The sequence below is a fragment of the Hemiscyllium ocellatum genome, unplaced genomic scaffold, assembly GCF_020745735.1.
Source record: "Hemiscyllium ocellatum isolate sHemOce1 unplaced genomic scaffold, sHemOce1.pat.X.cur. scaffold_3848_pat_ctg1, whole genome shotgun sequence".
NCBI classification, from domain to species: domain Eukaryota; kingdom Metazoa; phylum Chordata; class Chondrichthyes; order Orectolobiformes; family Hemiscylliidae; genus Hemiscyllium; species Hemiscyllium ocellatum.
Genome location: NW_026868683.1, coordinates 6,136 through 25,022, shown reverse-complemented (window position 1 = coordinate 25,022; position 18,887 = coordinate 6,136). Strand labels below are relative to the sequence as shown.

The following is an 18,887-nucleotide window of genomic DNA, read 5'->3' as shown; positions in this document are numbered from 1 at the left end:
AGAGAGATGGAGATAGAGAGATGGAGATAGACAGAGTGAGAGACAGTGAGAGAGAAGTTCCTCCCCCTCTCAGCCTTAAGTTGGTGTCCCTTCACTCTGAGACTGTGCCCTCTGTCCCTGGACTCTCCCATCAGGGGAAACATTCTCTCAGCCCTGACCCTGTCAAGCCCCTTTAAGGATCCTGAATGTTTCAATGGGATCCTCTCTCACTCTTCAAACTTCACGGGGGAGAGTCCCACCCTGTCTAACCTTTACTCAGAACGCAAACCTCACACCTCTCTCTCTCTCTCTCTCTCTGACCTTTCTCTGTCTGTCTCTCAGCACATCAGCTCTCCCTCAAATTGAAAAGATTTATATTCCCATATGCTCACACATAGACACTCCCTCACAGTCACACACTCCCTTACACACACACTCTTTCACCCAGACACACTCACACTCTCTCTCATGCTCACACACACACTCGCTTTCTCTCTCTCTCTCACACACACACACAAACACAAAACGTTGTCAGCCCATGACAATGAGGAGAGAGAAGGAGACCCAGCGAGAGACACGGACAGAGGGAGGGAGGGACAGGGACACAGAGGGAGGGTGGGACAGAGAGACCCAGCGAGAGACGGGGACACAGAGGGAGGGTGGGACAGAGAGACCCAGCGAGAGACGGGGACACAGAGGGAGGGAGGGACAGAGAGACCCAGCGAGAGACGGGGACACAGAGGGAGGGAGGGACAGAGAGACCCAGCGAGAGACGGGGACACAGAGGGAGGGTGGGACAGAGAGACCCAGCGAGAGACGGGGACACAGAGGGAGGGAGGGACAGAGAGACCCAGCGAGAGACGGGGACACAGAGGGAGGGAGGGACAGAGAGACCCAGCGAGAGACGGGGACACAGAGGGAGGGTGGGACAGAGAGACCAGCGAGAGACGGGGACACAGAGAGAGGGTGGGACAGAGAGACCCAGCGAGAGACGGGGACACAGAGGGAGGGAGGGACAGAGAGACCCAGCGAGAGACGGGGACACAGAGGGAGGGAGGGACAGAGAGACCCAGCGAGAGACGGGGACACAGAGGGAGGGAGGGACAGAGAGACCCAGCGAGAGACGGGGACACAGAGGGAGGGTGGGACAGAGAGACCCAGCGAGAGACGGGGACACAGAGGGAGGGTGGGACAGAGAGACCCAGTGAGAGACAGGGACACAGAGGGAGGGTGGTTTTGAAGGGGGTGTTACCTACAGGATCTCAGTCAGTGAGGAGTTCAGGGCTGTCTGTGTGAGACTCCCGCTGTGGACTCTGAACAACTGAGCACCAGTCCAGTGGGAGCAGGCTCTGATAACATCAGCCGTCACTTTGGGAAGGCACAGGGTAATCTGATTGGTGGCTGGGGAGAAGGGGAGGGAGCTGGAAGGGTGTATCCAACTGACAGAGAGGAGTGCTCACTGTCCACTACAGGACAGTGTCAGAGCGCTGGGATACTGGAGAGGAGCTGTGAGAGAGACCCCTCTCTCTCTCCCTCTCCCTCCCCGTTCCCTCACTCTCTGTCTCTGTCTCTGTCTCTCTCTCTCTCTCTTTCTCTCCCCATTCCCTCACTCTCTCAGTCTCTCTCTCTCTCTCTCTCTCCCCTTCCCCACTTCTCTTTCTGTCCTCTCTCTCTCAGTTTCTCTCATCCTCCCCCCACCTCTCTCTCTATCCCTCACTCTCTCAGTCTCTCTCTTTCTCCCCATTCCCTCACTCTCTCAGTCTCTCTCTCTCTCTCTCTCTCTCTCCCCTTCCCCTCTCTCTCTTTCTGTCCTCTCTCTCTGTTTCTCTCATCCTCCCCCCAGCCTCTCTGTCTATCCCTCCCTAGTTTTTCTCTCTCTCCCTCCCCACACTCTCTCTCTCCATCCCCACTCACTCTCTCTTTCTCCCCTTCCCCACTCTCTCTCTGTCCCCACTCTCTCTCTCTCCCCACACATGCACTATGTCTGTGTGTGTATGTGTGTCTCTCTCTCTCTCTCTCTCCCCACACATACACTCTCTCTCTCTCTCTCTCCATCCTGTTCTGACAGGGCGGTGTACCCCTCTGCTAATTTAAACCAAACACTCAGAAAAGCCCACCTTGCCTGGTAATCTGTTCAAGTCTGAGCGACAGAGAACTCTCACATTCCACTGTTTAAAGAAAAAAAAACATAAATTTATTCTTCAACTCTAAAAGTCAACATTAAGCAACAACGATTCACAGCTCGGAGCGCCCTCCCCTCTCTTAATTGCTTATTACCTGCCTCCAACTCTATAACAATATATTGTTCCAATAAAATATTTATTACAGTTACATCAACTTAATTTCAAAACCATGCAGTGGCTGCTGTCATCAGTACCTGTAGTCTTCCCGCTGAAGATCTCCCTGGGTGGTCAACTTTCTTTTTGCTGTCGAGATGTTTCATGTGAAAAAAAAGGTATCTTTGATAGAGAGTGTTTTGCTCGCAGTTAGTCTCTCGATAGCAGCTACTCCGTCTGACTTCTCAAAAGGCCTGCTTTCTCCATACCCCAAACATCAGAGCGTTTCATCGCTTCGACATCGGCCAACACAATAAATTCAAACTCGATTGGGTTTTGGTATCCTGGGGCATAATTCAAATTGCTGTCAAAACAGCGACCAGCGCCCGGGTATCTGCTTCACAGCCAAATGTTAAACATTTTCAGTTTTCCAGTACACTCTGAGACTGCTCGCTTGTCATGGACACAGTTTCTTGAACATTCTCAGTGTAAAACAGCGTTCACACTGTCTTAAAGGTACAGTACACGCCCTCCATTTCATAACACCTTCCCCCTCCCCTTAAGAAAACATGAGCCATGATAATGAAAAAATAGCTGTTAATCAAAGTTCATATTGATTTCTGCACACACACGCACGCACACATGTTTATAACATTCGTATCAGTGCGATTAGGCAGGATTTAGGATGGGTTAGAAAACTGCAGGGGATGGACCCAATTAAAATGTGGAGCTCATTCAAGGAACAGCGAGTGTGTGCCCTTGATAAGTGTGTCCCTGTCAGGCAGGGAGAGGGAGCCGTGGTTTACGGAGGAATTGGAAGATCTTGTCAAGAGGGAGAGGAAGGCTTACGTGAGGACGCGGTGTGAAGGCTCAGTCGGGGGGGCTTGAGGGTTCTAGGTTAGCCAGAAAAGATCGAAAGGAGAGCTGAGAAGAGCCAGGAGGGGACATGAGAAGTTGTTGGCGGGTAGGATCAAGGAAAACCCGACGGCCTTCTATAGGTATATCAGGAATCAAAGAATAACTCGAGTAAGATTAGGGCCAGTCAAAGATGGTCGTGGGAAGTTGTGCGTGGAATCGGAGGACAGAGGGGAAACGCTCAATGAATACTTTTTGTCGGTATTCACACTGGAAAAGGGCTATGTTAGTGAGAACACGGAGATACAGGCTGCAGGATTAGATGGGATTGAGGTCGACAAAAGGTGTGGTTTGAGCGATGTTGGAAGATCTGAACATAGATAAGACCCCCCGGGCCAGATGGGATTTATCCTCGGGATTCCCTGGGAAGCCAGGGAGGAGAACTGCAGAGCCGTTGGCATCGATGTTTACGCCATCATTGTCGAGAGGAGCAGTGCCAGGAGACGAGAGGATGGCAAATGCTGTTCCCTTGTTTACGAAGGGGAGTGGGGACAACCCTGGGAGTTACAGACCAGTGAGTTATGGGCAGGACTGTCAGCTTCATGTTGCAGGATACAAATGTTACAGGAAGGAGAGAAAGGGAGGCAAGAGAGGAGGGGGAGTGGTGTTTTTGATAAGGGATAGCATAACAGCTGTGCTGAGGGAGGATATTCCCGGAAATACATCCAGGGAAGTTATTTGGGTGGAACTGAGAAATAAGTCAGGGATGATCACCTTATTGGGATTGTATTGTAGACCCCCTAATAATCAGAGGGAAATTGAGAAACAAATTTGTAAGGAGATCTCAGCTCTCTGTAAGAATAATAGGGTGGTTATGGTCGGGGATTTTAACTTTCCAGACATTGATTGGGACAGCCATAGTGTTAAGGGTTTAGGTGGAGAGGAATTTGTTAAGTGTGTACAAAACAGTTTTCTGATTCAGTATGTGGATGTACCCACTAGAGAAGGTGCAAAACCTGACCTACTCTTGGGAAATAAGACAAGGCAGGTGACTGAGGTGTCAGTGGGGGAGCACTCTGGGGCCAGCGACCATAATTCTATTCCTTTTAAAATAGTGATGGAAAAGGATGGACCAGATCTAAAAGTTGAAGTTCTAAATTGGAGAAAGGCCAATTTTGACGGGATTAGGCAAGAACTTTCGAAAGTTGGGTGGAGGCAGATGTTCGCAGGTAAAGGGATGGCTGGAAAATGGGAAGCCTTCAGGAATGTGATAACGAGAATCCAGAGAAAGTATATTCCTGTCAGGGTGAAAGGGAAGGCTGGTAGGTATAGGGAATGCTGGATGACTAAAGCAATTGAGGGTTTGGTTAAGAAAAAGAAGAAAGCATATGTAAGGTACAGACAGGATAGATCGAGGGAATCCTCAGAATTGTATAAAGGCAGTAGGAGTATACTTAAGGGGGAAATCAGGAGGGCAAAAAGGGGACATGGGATAGCGTTAGCAAATAGAGTTAAGGAGAATCCAAAAGGGTTTTTACAAATATATTAAGGACAAAAGGGTAACTAGGGAGAGAATAGGGCCCCTCAGAGATCAGCAAGGCGGCCTTTGTGTGGAGCCGCAGAAAATGGGGGAGATATTAAACAAGTTGTTGGTTCCCTTCGCTGAGCCAGGAATTGGTGTTGCAAATTTCTAGGTGACATCCTCAGGGCTTGGGAGCCTCCTGGGAAGCGCTTCTGTGATCTTTCCTCCGGCATTTATAGTGGTTTGTCTCTGCTGCTTCCGGTTGTCAGTTCCAGCTGTCTGCTGCAGTGGTCGGTATATTGGGTCCAGGGCGATGTGCTTATTGATAGAATCTGTGGATGAGGGCCATGCCTCTAGGAATTCCCTGGCTGTTCTCTGTTTGGCTTGTCCTATAATAGTAGTGTTGTCCCAGTTGAACTCACGTTGCTTGTCATCTGTGTGTGTGGCTACTAGGGATAGCTGGTCGTGTCGTTTCGTGGCTAGTTGGTGTTCATGTATGCGGGTCGTTAGCTGTCTTCCTGTTGGTCCTATGTAGTGTTTTGTACGGTCCTTGCATGGGATTTTGTACACTACGTTGGTTTTGCTCATGCTGGGTATCGGGTCCTTTGTCCTGGTGAGTTGTTGTCTGAGAGTGGCTGTTGGTTTGTGTGCTGTTATGAGTCCTAGTGGTCGCAGCAGTCTGGCTGTCAGTTCGGAAATGCTCCTGATGTATGGGAGTGTGGCCAGTCCTTTGGGTTGTGGCATGTCCTCGTTCCGTTGTCTTTCCCTTAGGCATCTGGTGACCTGATAAAGGTACACAAAATCATGAGGGGGACATGAATAGGGAAAATAGACAAGGTCTTTTCCCCCTGGGGTGGGGGAGCCCAGAACTAGAGGGTTATAAAATCACGAGGGAGACATGGATAGGGTAAATAGACAAAGTCTTTTCCCCCTGGGGTGGGGGAGTCCAGAACTAGAGGGTTATAAAATCACGAGGGGGACATGGATAGGGTAAATAGACAAGGTCTTTTCCCCCTGGGGTGGGGGAGTCCAGAACTAGAGGGTTATAAAATCACGAGGGGGGACATAGATAGGGTAAATAGACAAGGTCTTTTCCCCCTGGGGTGGGGGAGCCCAGAACTAGAGGGCAGAGGTTTAGGCTGAGGGGGGGAAAGAGATGCAAATCTGTCCCAAATCTCGGACTGGATCTGTCTAAGCCGGTCCAAATTATGGACCCGAGTCCCCAAACTGTTACAACACAGCGGGGATCCCTCTCTGTTAATGAAACCAAACCACCAGAAAAGCTCACCTCACAGTGTAATCTGTTCACTTATGAGCAACAGGGAACTCCCCGAACCCCACTACTGAACGAAAAATAACCTCAATTTATTCCTTAACTCTAAAGGTGAACATTGAACAACACCTATTCACAGCTCGAAGCAATCTCCCTTTCTCTTAACCCCTTCCTACCTGCCTCCAGCTCGATAGAGATATATTGTTCTAATAAAGACCCGTATTAAAATTACGACAACTTAATTTCAAAACCACACAGTCACTGTCGTCTCTGGTGGCCTCCTTCTTTCAGCTAGAGATCTCCCTGGGTCACCTTCCTGACAGACACCAGTCAGTGTACAGATATCTCCCTGAGAGAGAGAGGGGGGACTGAGAGACACCAGTCAGTGTACAGATATCACCCTGAGAGAGAGAGGGGTACTGAGAGACACCAGTCAGTGTACAGATATCTCCCTGAGAGAGAGGGGACTGAGAGACACCAGTCAGTGTACAGATATCTCCCTGAGAGAGAGAGGGGTACTGAGAGACACCAGTCAGTGTACAGATATCTCCCTGAGAGAGAGAGGGGGACTGAGAGACACCAGTCAGTGTACAGATATCTCCCTGAGAGAGAGGGGACTGAGAGACACCAGTCAGTGTACAGATATCACCCTGAGAGAGAGAGAGGGGACTGAGAGACACCAGTCAGTGTACAGATATCTCCCTGAGAGAGAGAGGGGGGACTGAGAGACACCAGTCAGTGTACAGATATCTCCCTGAGAGAGAGAGGGGGGACTGAGAGACACCAGTCAGTGTACAGATATCACCCTGAGAGAGAGGGGTACTGAGAGACACCAGTCAGTGTACAGATATCTCCCTGAGAGAGAGGGGTACTGAGAGACACCAGTCAGTGTACAGATATCTCCCTGAGAGAGAGAGGGGGGACAGAGAGACACCAGTCAGTGTACAGATATCTCCCTGAGAGAGAGAGGGGGGACTGAGAGACACCAGTCAGTGTACAGATATCACCCTGAGAGAGAGGGGTACTGAGAGACACCAGTCAGTGTACAGATATCTCCCTGAGAGAGAGGGGTACTGAGAGACACCAGTCAGTGTACAGATATCTCCCTGAGAGAGAGGGGACTGAGAGACACCAGTCAGTGTACAGATATCTCCCTGAGAGAGAGAGGGGGGACTGAGAGACACCAGTCAGTGTACAGATATCTCCCTGAGAGAGAGAGAGAAGGGGGGCTGAGAGACACCAGTCAGTGTACAGATATCTCCCTGAGAGAGAGAGGGGGGACTGAGAGACACCAGTCAGTGTACACTGACTGGTGTCTCTCAGCCCCCTTCTCTCTCTCTCTCAGGGAGATATCTGTACACTGACTGGTGTCTCTCAGTCCCCCCTCTCTCAGGGAGATATCTGTACACTGACTGGTGTCTCTCAGCACCCCCTCTCTCTCTCTCTCAGGGAGATATCTGTACACTGACTGATGTCTCTCAGTCCCCTCTCTCTCAGGGAGATATCTGTACACTGACTGGTGTCTCTCAGTCCCCCCTCTCTTTCAGGGAGATATCTGTACACTGACTGGTGTCTCTCAGTCCCCTCTCTCTCAGGGAGATATCTGTACACTGACTGGTGTCTCTCAGTCTCCCCTCTCTCTCAGGGAGATATCTGTACACTGACTGGTGTCTCTCAGTCCCCTCTCTCTCAGGGAGATATCTGTACACTGACTGGTGTCTCTCAGTCTCCCCTCTCTCTCAGGGAGATATCTGTACACTGACTGGTGTCTCTCAGTCCCCTCTCTCTCTCTCAGGGAGATATCTGTACACTGACTGGTGTCTCTCAGTCCCCTCTCTCTCAGGGAGATATCTGTACACTGACTGGTGTCTCTCAGTCCCCTCTCTCTCAGGGAGATATCTGTACACTGACTGGTGTCTCTCAGTACCCCTCTCTCTCAGGGAGATATCTGTACACTGACTGGTGTCTCTCAGTCCCCCCTCTCTCTCAGGGAGATACCTGTACACTGACTGGTGTCTCTCAGTCCCCTCTCTCTCTCTCAGGGAGATATCTGTACACTGACTGGTGTCTCTCAGTCCCCCCTCTCTCTCAGGGAGATATCTGTACACTGACTGGTGTCTCTCAGTCCCCTCTCTCTCAGGGAGATACCTGTACACTGACTGGTTTCTCTCAGTCCCCTCTCTCTCTCTCAGGTTGGGTTTCTGTCCGTTGTGCTGTAAGTGCAGGTTGATGTGAAATAATTTGCGAATGCGTTTTTGTTAATTAATTGAATATTTAATCTGAATCGATGAGTTGTTCACGTTGTTCTGGTCTCGTCCCGGTCCCAGCTCCTGGCGAAACCTCACCGAGCACGGAGCCATCTGTCTCTCGTAATGTTCATCAAAACGTTCATTCTCAGCCACCGTGAAATGGGTCTTCCAGTCTCCCACCTCACCTGGGAGGGAGGGATAGAGGGAGAGACAGAGGGAGGGAGAGGGGGAAACAGGGAGGGAGAGGGTGGGAGGGAGAGACAGAGGGAGGGAGAGGGGGAAACAGGGAGGGAGAGGGTGGGACAGAGAGAGAGAGAGGGACAGAGGGAGGGAGAGGGGGAAACAGGGAGGGAGAGGGTGGGAGGGAGAGAGGGAGAGACAGAGGGAGGGAGAGGGGGAAACAGGGAGGGAGAGGGTGGGAGGGAGAGAGGGAGAGACAGAGGGAGGGAGAGGGGGAAACAGGGAGGGAGAGGGTGGGAGGGAGAGAGAGAGAGAGGGAGGGAGGGAGGGTGAGAGAGGGGAAAACAGGGAGGGAGAGAGGGTGGGAGAGAGAGAGAGACAGAGGAGGAAGGGAGAGAGAGAGGGGGGAACAGGGAGTGAGAGAGGGTGGGAGGAAGATAGAGAGAGACAGAGGAGGGACGGAGGGATGGAGAGGGGGAAATAGAGAGGGAGAAGATGGGAGACAGAAGATGGGAGGGAGAGAGAGGTAGAGAGAGAGAGGAGGGAGGGAGAGAGAGGGGGAACGAGGGATGGAGAGGTTGGGAGGGATAATGGGAGAGACAGAGAGGGGTAGGGGCGGTGGGAGAGACACAGAGGGACCCAGAGGCAGACAGGGAGAGATGGTGTCAATCCCATGGATGAGTAGGTGATGGGAGAGAACTGAGCCCCTCCATCCCCTTGCCCCTTTTCAGAGCCCACCGCCCCTTGTCATCGCTCAGAGGGAACCTCAGCGAGTCTCTGCAGTGGGTCTTGTAGAGGGTACACACTGCTGTCTCTCTGCTTCGAGGGGGGGGTGGGGAGGGAGTGAATGTTGAAGGTGGGGGTCAGCATCTCGATGGGGTGGGGAATGGGGGGGAGGGGCTGCTCTGTCCCGGACGGTGTCGAGCTTCTCGCGTGTTGTCGGAGCCGCCCCCTCCTCCTGTCCAGGGCGAGTGGGGAGTATCCCCTCACCCTCCCTGACTCCTGCCTCATCGATGGTGGGACAGGGCTATGGGAAGGAGTCAAGAGGGGAGTTACCCACTGCAGGGTTCCCAGCCTCTGACCTGCTCCTGGAGACACAGGATTGAGATGGGGCTGGGCCCGGGTCAGTTTCTGCTCAATGGGAACCCCCAGGATGTTGATAGTGGGGGGAGGGGGGATTCAGTGACGGTAACACCATTGAACGTCAAGGGGGCGATGGTTAGATTCTCTCTCAATGGGAGCCCCCAGGATGTTGATAGTGGGGGGAGGCGGGATTCAGTGATGGTAACACCATTGAACGTCAAGGGGGCAATGGTTAGATTCTCTCTCAATGGGAACCCCCAGGATGTTGATAGTGGGGGGGAGGGGGGATTCAGTGACGGTAACACCATTGAACGTCAAGGGTGCAATCGTTGGATTCTTTCTCCCCCCAACAGCACTTGACCGTCTGACCCTTGACCCCCCCCACTCCGAGTTTGAACCCACCTTTCCTCATGAAGCTGGAGATGGATTGGTCCATGATGTTGCTGGGCAACGTTATGTAATTAGCCATTGGGTTGTCCTTCATGACCTTGAAAGAGGAGAGATGGACAATCTTCTCGAGGACGTCATCTTCCAGAACCTTCCCCATGAACCGGGCCACCTTCTGGATCTCCCGCCTGGGGTTCTAGATGGAGAGGAGCAAAGGAGAGAGGGGTTAGAGCTCCCGGGGTCAGGGAGAGGGTCCGTCCAGGGTCAGGGGTCGGTGAGTGGGTCCATGCAGGGTCAGGGGTCAGGGAGAGGGTCCATGCAGGGTCAGGGGTCAGTGAGCAGGTCCATCCAGGGTCAGTGGTCAGTGAGAAAGATTATCCAGACCCTTCTCACTCTCCCACCCCTCCCTCTCCCTCCCAGCCCCCTCCGTGCTCGCTCTGTCACACCCTCCAACCCTCGTTCTCCCCCCACACTCTCTCCATCTTTACCTCCTTCATGTCTTCATAAAAGAGGAAGAGAATCCGATGTTTCTCCTTCGCTTCCCACCAGCCCTTCGCATGGTCATACCAGGATCCCCAGGAAACTGGAACACACAGAGATCACACAGTCAGATCCCAGTCTCCCTCCCCTCAAAACCCACGGCCACTGGGTCAAAGATTCAACACAGACAGTGTAGAGGGAGCTTTACTCTGTATCTAACCCCCTGCTGTCCCTGTCCTGGGAGTGTTTGATGGGGGACAGTGTAGAGGGAGCATTGCTCTGTATCTAACCCCGTGCTGTCCCTGTCCTGAGAGTGTTTGATGGGGGACAGTGTAGAGGACGGTGTTCCTCACCTTGACCCTCCATGAAATTCCGGAGGAATTCCTGCCAGGTCCCAGGGTGAGGCATGTCTTGGCACATCCGATGGAAGTGAAAGTAGGAGACCGCATTATCCTTGGCATTTCGAGCGACTACAATTACCTGGGAACAGGGAGAAAGATGCATTCATTAATCCCCTCAGAGTGTCCCCCACAAATCTATCCATCTCCCAGTCTCCCACACTCTCCCCGTGTCCCTCAGTGTCTCCCCACAACAATCTATCCATCTCCCAGTGTACCACACTCTCCCCGTGTCCCTCAGTGTCTCCCCCAACAATCTATCCATCTCCCAGTCTCCCACACTCTCCCCGTGTCCCTCAGTGTCTCCCCCCAACAATCTATCCATCTTCCAGTCTCCCACACTCTCCCCGTGTCCCTCAGTGCCTCCCCCCAACAATCCATCCATCTTCCAGTCTCCCACACTCTCCCCGTGTCCCTCAGTGTCTCCCGTAACAATCTATCCATCTCCCAGTCTCCCGCACTCTCCCCGTGTCCCTCAGTGTCTCCCCCCAACAATCTATCCATCTCCCAGTCTCCCACACTCTCCCCATGTCCCTCAGTGTCTCCCCCCAACAATCTATCCATCTCCCAGTCTCCCTCACTCTCCCCGTGTCCCTCAGTGTCTCCCCCCTCAGTCCCGTACCTTACAGTCCTGCTCCCAGAAGGATTTGGGAACGAGTTGGAAAGGCAGGTGGGTTTTGACCGTCCGCGGTGACTCCATCTTCTCCAACAGCTCGATTCCTGCAATTAACCCGGACAGGGTTAGCCCGGGCTGGGGGGGTCCCACACGTTATCCTCCCTCCTCCCCTCCCACCCAGGGGTACGGGGGGGCACTGACTCTCCCAGGGGTGCGGTGGGAGGCAGGGGTGGGGGTAGTCACTGAGAGAGACACTCACCGCTGGGAAGATTGGGCCGACGTTGGAATAACTCCAGGAAGGGGATGCGGTCGTAGACAGGAGCCCGTCTACACACCTCCACATCGGCCTCACAGTTAATGAGATCCACAATTTCCTGGGTCCAGGTGGTCCCTACGGAGGGAGGGAGAGGGTCAGAGACAGAGAAAGGGAGGGAGTGGGAGGAAGAGGACAGAGCAGCAGAGTGAAGGTCAGGGCGTAAAATATAAACATAGTCAATCATTCAACCAGACCCTCCCTAACCCACTCGCCATGTCTCCGCCCTGGGGCCCTCACCATCTCCCTCCGTCATGGGGCCCACCCTCTCCATCGTGGGACCATGTCTCTCCCTCCACCCTGGGGCCCTCACCATCTCCCTCCATCATGTGGCCCACCCTCTCCATCGTGGGACCATGTCTCTCCCTCCACCCTGGGGCCCACCCTCTCCATCGTGGGACCATGTCTCTCCCTCCACCCTGGGGCCCACCCTCTCGATCGTGGGGACCATGTCTCTCCCTCCGCCCTGGGGCCCACCCTCTCCATCGTGGGGACCATGTCTCTCCCTCCACCCTGGGGCCCACCCTCTCCATCGTGGGGACCATGTCTCTCCCTCCGCCCTGGGGCCCACCCCCTCCATCGTGGGGACCATGTCTCTCCCTCTGCCCTGGGGCCCACCCCCTCCATCGTGGGACCATGTCTCTCCCTCCATCATGGGGCCCACCCTCTCCATCGTGGGGACCGTGTCTCTCCCTCCACCCTGGGGCCCTCACCATCTCCCTCCGCCCTGGGGCCCACCCCCTTCATCGTGGGGACCATGTCTCTCCCTCCACCCTGGGGCCCTCACCATCTCCATCGTGGGGCCATGTCTCTCCCTCCGTCATGTGACCCATCCTCTCCATCGTGGGGACCATGTCTCTCCCTCCGGCCTGGGGCCCGCCCCCTTCATCGTGGGGACCATGTCTCTCCCTCCACCCTGGGGCCCTCACCATCTCCATCGTGGGGCCATGTCTCTCCCTCCGGCCTGGGGCCCACCCTCTCCATCGTGGGACCATGTCTCTCCCTCCACCCTGGGGCCCACCCTCTCCATCGTGGGACCATGTCTCTCCTTCCGCCCTGGGGCCCACCCTCTCCATCGTGGGGACCATGTCTCTCCCTCCGCCCTGGGGCCCTCTGTCTCTCCCTCCGCCCTGGGGCCCTCTGTTTCCCTCCGCCCTGTGGCCCTCTGTCTCTCCCTCCGCCCTGGGGCCCTCTGTTTCCCTCCGCCTTGGGGCCCTCTGTTTCCCTCCGCCCTGGGGCCCTCTGTCTCTCCCTCCGCCCTGGGGCCCTCTGTTTCCCTCCGCCCTGGGGCCCTCTGTTTCCCTCCGGCCTGGGGCCCTCTGTTTCCCTCTGCCCTGGGGACCCCTCTCCCTCTGCCCTGGGGCCCTCTCCCTCTCACCTGGGGCCCTCTCTCCCTCTCCGTCCGCCCTGTGACCCTCTCTCCCTCTCCCTCCCCCCTGTGACCCTCACTCCCTCTCCCTCGGCCCTTTGACCCTCTCCCTCCTCCCTGTGACCCTCTCTCCCTCTCCCTCCGCCCTGTGACCCTCTCTCCCTCTCCCTCCGCCCTGTGACCCTCTCTCCCTCTCCCTCCGCCTGGGACCCTCTCTCCCTCTCCCTCCGCCCTGTGACCCTCTCTCCCTCTCCCTCCGCCCTGGGACCCTCTCCCCCTCTCCCTCCGCCCTGTGACCCTCTCTCCCTCTCCCTCCGCCCTGTGACCCTCTCTCCCTCTCCCTCCGCCTGGGACCCTCTCTCCCTCTCCCTCCGCCCTGTGACCCTCTCTCCCTCTCCCTCCGCCCTGGGACCCTCTCCCCCTCTCCCTCCGCCCTGTGACCCTCTCTCCCTCTCCCTCCGCCCCTGTGACCCTCTCTCCCTCTCCCTCCGCCCCTCACCTGCTTTGGGGTAGGTTGCGATGAGTAGATCCCCGGCCTTTGCCTGGAAAGTCTCCACCAGGCTCCAGTTGTCTGCGACCCAGTCTGGGAACGCCACGTCCTGGACCAGTTTAACCTGGGGCCTGGTCAGCACACAGTCCTTCAGGTCAGAGTGAGACCCCGTCTCCATCCCTCAGGCCTGGAACCGGGACACACACACACGGGTCAGTTCACCCACTCTCCCCGGGGAGCGAGAGAGAGAGAGACAGAGAGATGGAGATAGAGAGATGGAGATAGACAGAGAGAGAGAGACAGTGAGAGAGAGAGAGAAGTTCCTCCCCCTCTCAGCCTTAAGTTGGTGTCCCTTCACTCTGAGACTGTGCCCTCTGTCCCTGGACTCTCCCATCAGGGGAAACATTCTCTCAGCCCTGACCCTGTCAAGCCCCTTTAAGGATCCTGAATGTTTCAATGGGATCCTCTCTCACTCTTCAAACTTCACGGGGGAGAGTCCCACCCTGTCTAACCTTTACTCAGAACGCAATCCTCACACCTCTCTCTCCCTCTCTCTCTCTCTGACCTTTCTCTGTCTGTCTCTCAGCACATCAGCTCTCCCTCAAATTGAAAAGATTTATATTCCCATATGCTCACACATAGACACTCCCTCACAGTCACACACTCCCTTACACACACACTCTTTCACCCAGACACACTCACACTCACTCTCATGCTCACACACAGACACACTCTCTCTCTCTCGGAGAGAGAAGGAGACCCAGCGAGAGACACGGACAGAGGGAGGGAGAGACAGGGTCACAGAGGGAGGGTGGGACAGAGAGACCCAGCGAGAGACAGGGACACAGAGGGAGGGTGGGACAGAGAGACCCAGCGAGAGACGGGGACACAGAGGGAGGGAGGGACAGAGAGACCCAGCGAGAGACGGGGACACAGAGGGAGGGTGGGACAGAGAGACCCAGCGAGAGACGGGGACACAGAGGAGGGTGGTTTTGAAGGGGGTGTTACCTACAGGATCTCAGTCAGTGAGGAGTTCAGGGCTGTCTGTGTGAGACTCCCGCTGTGGACTCTGAACAACTGAGCACCAGTCCAGTGGGAGCAGGCTCTGATAACATCAGCCGTCACTTTGGGAAGGCACAGGGTAATCTGATTGGTGGCTGGGGAGAAGGGGAGGGAGCTGGAAGGGTGTATACAACTGACAGAGAGGAGTGCTCACTGTCCACTACAGGACAGTGTCAGAGCGCTGGGATACTGGAGAGGAGCTGTGAGAGAGACCCCTCTCTCTCTCCCTCTCCCTCCCCGTTCCCTCACTCTCTGTCTCTGTCTCTGTCTCTGTCTCTCTCTCTTTCTCTCCCCATTCCCTCACTCTCTCAGTCTCTCTCTCTCTCTCTCTCTCTCTCTCCCCTTCCCCACTTCTCTTTCTGTCCTCTCTCTCTCAGTTTCTCTCATCCTCCCCCCACCTCTCTCTCTATCGCTCACTCTCTCAGTCTCTCTCTTTCTCCCCATTCCCTCACTCTCTCAGTCTCTCTCTCTCTCTCTCTCTCTCCCCTTCCCCTCTCTCTCTTTCTGTCCTCTCTCTCTGTTTCTCTCATCCTCCCCCCAGCCTCTCTGTCTATCCCTCCCTAGTTTTTCTCTCTCTCCCTCCCACACTCTCTCTCTCTCCATCCCCACTCACTCTCTCTTTCTCCCCTTCCCCACTCTCTCTCTGTCCCCACTCTCTCTCTCTCCCCACACATGCACTATGTCTGTGTGTGTATGTGTGTCTCTCTCTCTCTCTCTCTCCCCACACATACACTCTCTCTCTCTCTCTCTCCATCCTGTTCTGACAGGGCGGTGTACCCCTCTGCTAATTTAAACCAAACGCTCAGAAAAGCCCACCTCGCCTGGTAATCTGTTCAAGTCTGAGCGACAGAGAACTCTCACATTCCACTGTTTAAAGAAAAAAAAACATAAATTTATTCTTCAACTCTAAAAGTCAACATTAAGCAACAACGATTCACAGCTCGGAGCGCCCTCCCCTCTCTTAATTGCTTATTACCTGCCTCCAACTCTATAACAATATATTGTTCCAATAAAATATTTATTACAGTTACATCAACTTAATTTCAAAACCATGCAGTGGCTGCTGTCATCAGTACCTGTTGTCTTCCCGCTGAAGATCTCCCTGGGTGGTCAACTTTCGTTTTGCTGTCGAGATGTTTCATGTGAAAAAAAAGGTATCTTTGATAGAGAGTGTTTTGCTCGCAGTTAGTCTCTCGATAGCAGCTACTCCGTCTGACTTCTCAAAAGGCCTGCTTTCTCCATACCCCAAACATCAGAGCGTTTCATCGCTTCGACATCGGCCAACACAATAAATTCAAACTCGATTGGGTTTTGGTATCCTGGGGCATAATTCAAATTGCTGTCAAAACAGCGACCAGCGCCCGGGTATCTGCTTCACAGCCAAATGTTAAACATTTTCAGTTTTCCAGTACACTCTGAGACTGCTCGCTTGTCATGGACACAGTTTCTTGAACATTCTCAGTGTAAAACAGCGTTCACACTGTCTTAAAGGTACAGTACACGCCCTCCATTTCATAACACCTTCCCCCTCCCCTTAAGAAAACATGAGCCATGATAATGAAAAAATAGCTGTTAATCAAAGTTCATATTGATTTCTGCACACACACGCACGCACACATGTTTATAACATTCGTATCAGTGCGATTAGGCAGGATTTAGGATGGGTTAGAAAACTGCAGGGGATGGACCCAATTAAAATGTGGAGCTCATTCAAGGAACAGCGAGTGTGTGCCCTTGATAAGTGTGTCCCTGTCAGGCAGGGAGAGGGAGCCGTGGTTTACGGAGGAATTGGAAGATCTTGTCAAGAGGGAGAGGAAGGCTTACGTGAGGACGCGGTGTGAAGGCTCAGTCGGGGGGGCTTGAGGGTTCTAGGTTAGCCAGAAAAGATCGAAAGGAGAGCTGAGAAGAGCCAGGAGGGGACATGAGAAGTTGTTGGCGGGTAGGATCAAGGAAAACCCGACGGCCTTCTATAGGTATATCAGGAATCAAAGAATAACTCGAGTAAGATTAGGGCCAGTCAAAGATGGTCGTGGGAAGTTGTGCGTGGAATCGGAGGACAGAGGGGAAACGCTCAATGAATACTTTTTGTCGGTATTCACACTGGAAAAGGGCTATGTTAGTGAGAACACGGAGATACAGGCTGCAGGATTAGATGGGATTGAGGTCGACAAAAGGTGTGGTTTGAGCGATGTTGGAAGATCTGAACATAGATAAGACCCCCCGGGCCAGATGGGATTTATCCTCGGGATTCCCTGGGAAGCCAGGGAGGAGAACTGCAGAGCCGTTGGCATCGATGTTTACGCCATCATTGTCGAGAGGAGCAGTGCCAGGAGACGAGAGGATGGCAAATGCTGTTCCCTTGTTTACGAAGGGGAGTGGGGACAACCCTGGGAGTTACAGACCAGTGAGTTATGGGCAGGACTGTCAGCTTCATGTTGCAGGATACAAATGTTACAGGAAGGAGAGAAAGGGAGGCAAGAGAGGAGGGGGAGTGGTGTTTTTGATAAGGGATAGCATAACAGCTGTGCTGAGGGAGGATATTCCCGGAAATACATCCAGGGAAGTTATTTGGGTGGAACTGAGAAATAAGTCAGGGATGATCACCTTATTGGGATTGTATTGTAGACCCCCTAATAATCAGAGGGAAATTGAGAAACAAATTTGTAAGGAGATCTCAGCTCTCTGTAAGAATAATAGGGTGGTTATGGTCGGGGATTTTAACTTTCCAGACATTGATTGGGACAGCCATAGTGTTAAGGGTTTAGGTGGAGAGGAATTTGTTAAGTGTGTACAAAACAGTTTTCTGATTCAGTATGTGGATGTACCCACTAGAGAAGGTGCAAAACCTGACCTACTCTTGGGAAATAAGACAAGGCAGGTGACTGAGGTGTCAGTGGGGGAGCACTCTGGGGCCAGCGACCATAATTCTATTCCTTTTAAAATAGTGATGGAAAAGGATGGACCAGATCTAAAAGTTGAAGTTCTAAATTGGAGAAAGGCCAATTTTGACGGGATTAGGCAAGAACTTTCGAAAGTTGGGTGGAGGCAGATGTTCGCAGGTAAAGGGATGGCTGGAAAATGGGAAGCCTTCAGGAATGTGATAACGAGAATCCAGAGAAAGTATATTCCTGTCAGGGTGAGAGGGAAGGCTGGTAGGTATAGGGAATGCTGGATGACTAAAGCAATTGAGGGTTTGGTTAAGAAAAAGAAGGAAGCATATGTAAGGTACAGACAGGATAGATCGAGGGAATCCTCAGAATTGTATAAAGGCAGTAGGAGTATACTTAAGGGGGAAATCAGGAGGGCAAAAAGGGGACATGGGATAGCGTTAGCAAATAGAATTAAGGAGAATCCAAAAGGGTTTTTACAAATATATTAAGGACAAAAGGGTAACTAGGGAGAGAATAGGGCCCCGCAGAGATCAGCAAGGCGGCCTTTGTGTGGAGCCGCAGAAAATGGGGGAGATATTAAACAAGTTGTTGGTTCCCTTCGCTGAGCCAGGAATTGGTGTTGCAAATTTCTAGGTGACATCCTCAGGGCTTGGGAGCCTCCTGGGAAGCGCTTCTGTGATCTTTCCTCCGGCATTTATAGTGGTTTGTCTCTGCTGCTTCCGGGTGTCAGTTCCAGCTGTCTGCTGCAGTGGTCGGTATATTGGGTCCAGGTCGATGTGCTTATTGATAGAATCTGTGGATGAGGGCCATGCCTCTAGGAATTCCCTGGCTGTTCTCTGTTTGGCTTGTCCTATAATAGTAGTGTTGTCCCAGTCGAACTCACGTTGCTTGTCATCTGTGTGTGTGGCTACTAGGGATAGCTGGTCGTGTCGTTTCGTGGCTAGTTGGTGTTCATGGATGCGGGTGGTTAGCTGTCTTCCTGTTGGTCCTATGTAGTGTTTTGTGCAGTCCTTGCATGGGATTTTGTACACTACGTTGGTTTTGCTCATGCTGGGTATCGGGTCCTTTGTCCTGGTGAGTTGTTGTCTGAGAGTGGCTGTTGGTTTGGGTGCTGTTATGAGTCCTAGTGGTCGCAGCAGTCTGGCTGTCAGTTCGGAAATGCTCCTGATGTATGGGAGTGTGGCCAGTCCTTTGGGTTGTGGCATGTCCTTGTTCTGTTGTCTTTCCCTTAGGCATCTGGTGACCTGATAAAGGTACACAAAATCATGAGGGGGACATGAATAGGGAAAATAGACAAGGTCTTTTCCCCTGGGGTGGGGGAGCCCAGAACTAGAGGGTTATAAAATCACGAGGGGGACATGGATAGGGTAAATAGACAAAGTCTTTTCCCCCTGGGGTGGGGGAGTCCAGAACTAGAGGGTTATAAAATCACAAGGGGGACATGGATAGGGTAAATAGACAAGG

The 18,887-nt window shown here is 53.1% G+C and overlaps 1 protein-coding gene across 2 annotated transcripts; it reads right to left on the bottom strand.

The window, feature by feature from the left end:
* Positions 1–8,157: 8,157 nt before the first annotated feature.
* LOC132813560 (sulfotransferase 1C4-like) lies at positions 8,158–14,570 on the bottom strand. Of its 2 annotated transcripts, XM_060823194.1 has the most exons (8): positions 14,483–14,570; positions 13,480–13,657; positions 11,558–11,689; positions 11,305–11,402; positions 10,638–10,764; positions 10,293–10,387; positions 9,820–10,000; positions 8,158–8,339 (listed from the first exon to the last, which is right to left on the bottom strand). In XM_060823194.1, exons 2-8 carry the CDS (start codon positions 13,646–13,648, stop codon positions 8,164–8,166), a joined length of 978 nt encoding a protein of 325 aa, XP_060679177.1. In that variant the 5' UTR covers positions 13,649–13,657; positions 14,483–14,570; the 3' UTR covers positions 8,158–8,163. The 2 variants fall into 2 exon arrangements, with proteins under 2 accessions (XP_060679177.1, XP_060679178.1); XM_060823195.1 differs by lacking the exon at positions 11,558–11,689.
* Between the last annotated feature and the right edge of the window lie 4,317 nt (positions 14,571–18,887).

Coding starts and splice junctions, on each gene's coding strand:
- LOC132813560 (XM_060823194.1), bottom strand. CDS start 13,648: ATGGAGACGGGGTCTCACTCTGACCTGAAGGACTGTGTGCTGACCAGG. Junction 10,001..10,292: donor TTTATGAAGACATGAAGGAG/GTAAAGATGGAG, acceptor CTCTCCATCTAG/AACCCCAGGCGGGAGATCCA. Junction 8,340..9,819: donor CTCCAGCTTCATGAGGAAAG/GTGGGTTCAAAC, acceptor CCTCCCTCCCAG/GTGAGGTGGGAGACTGGAAG.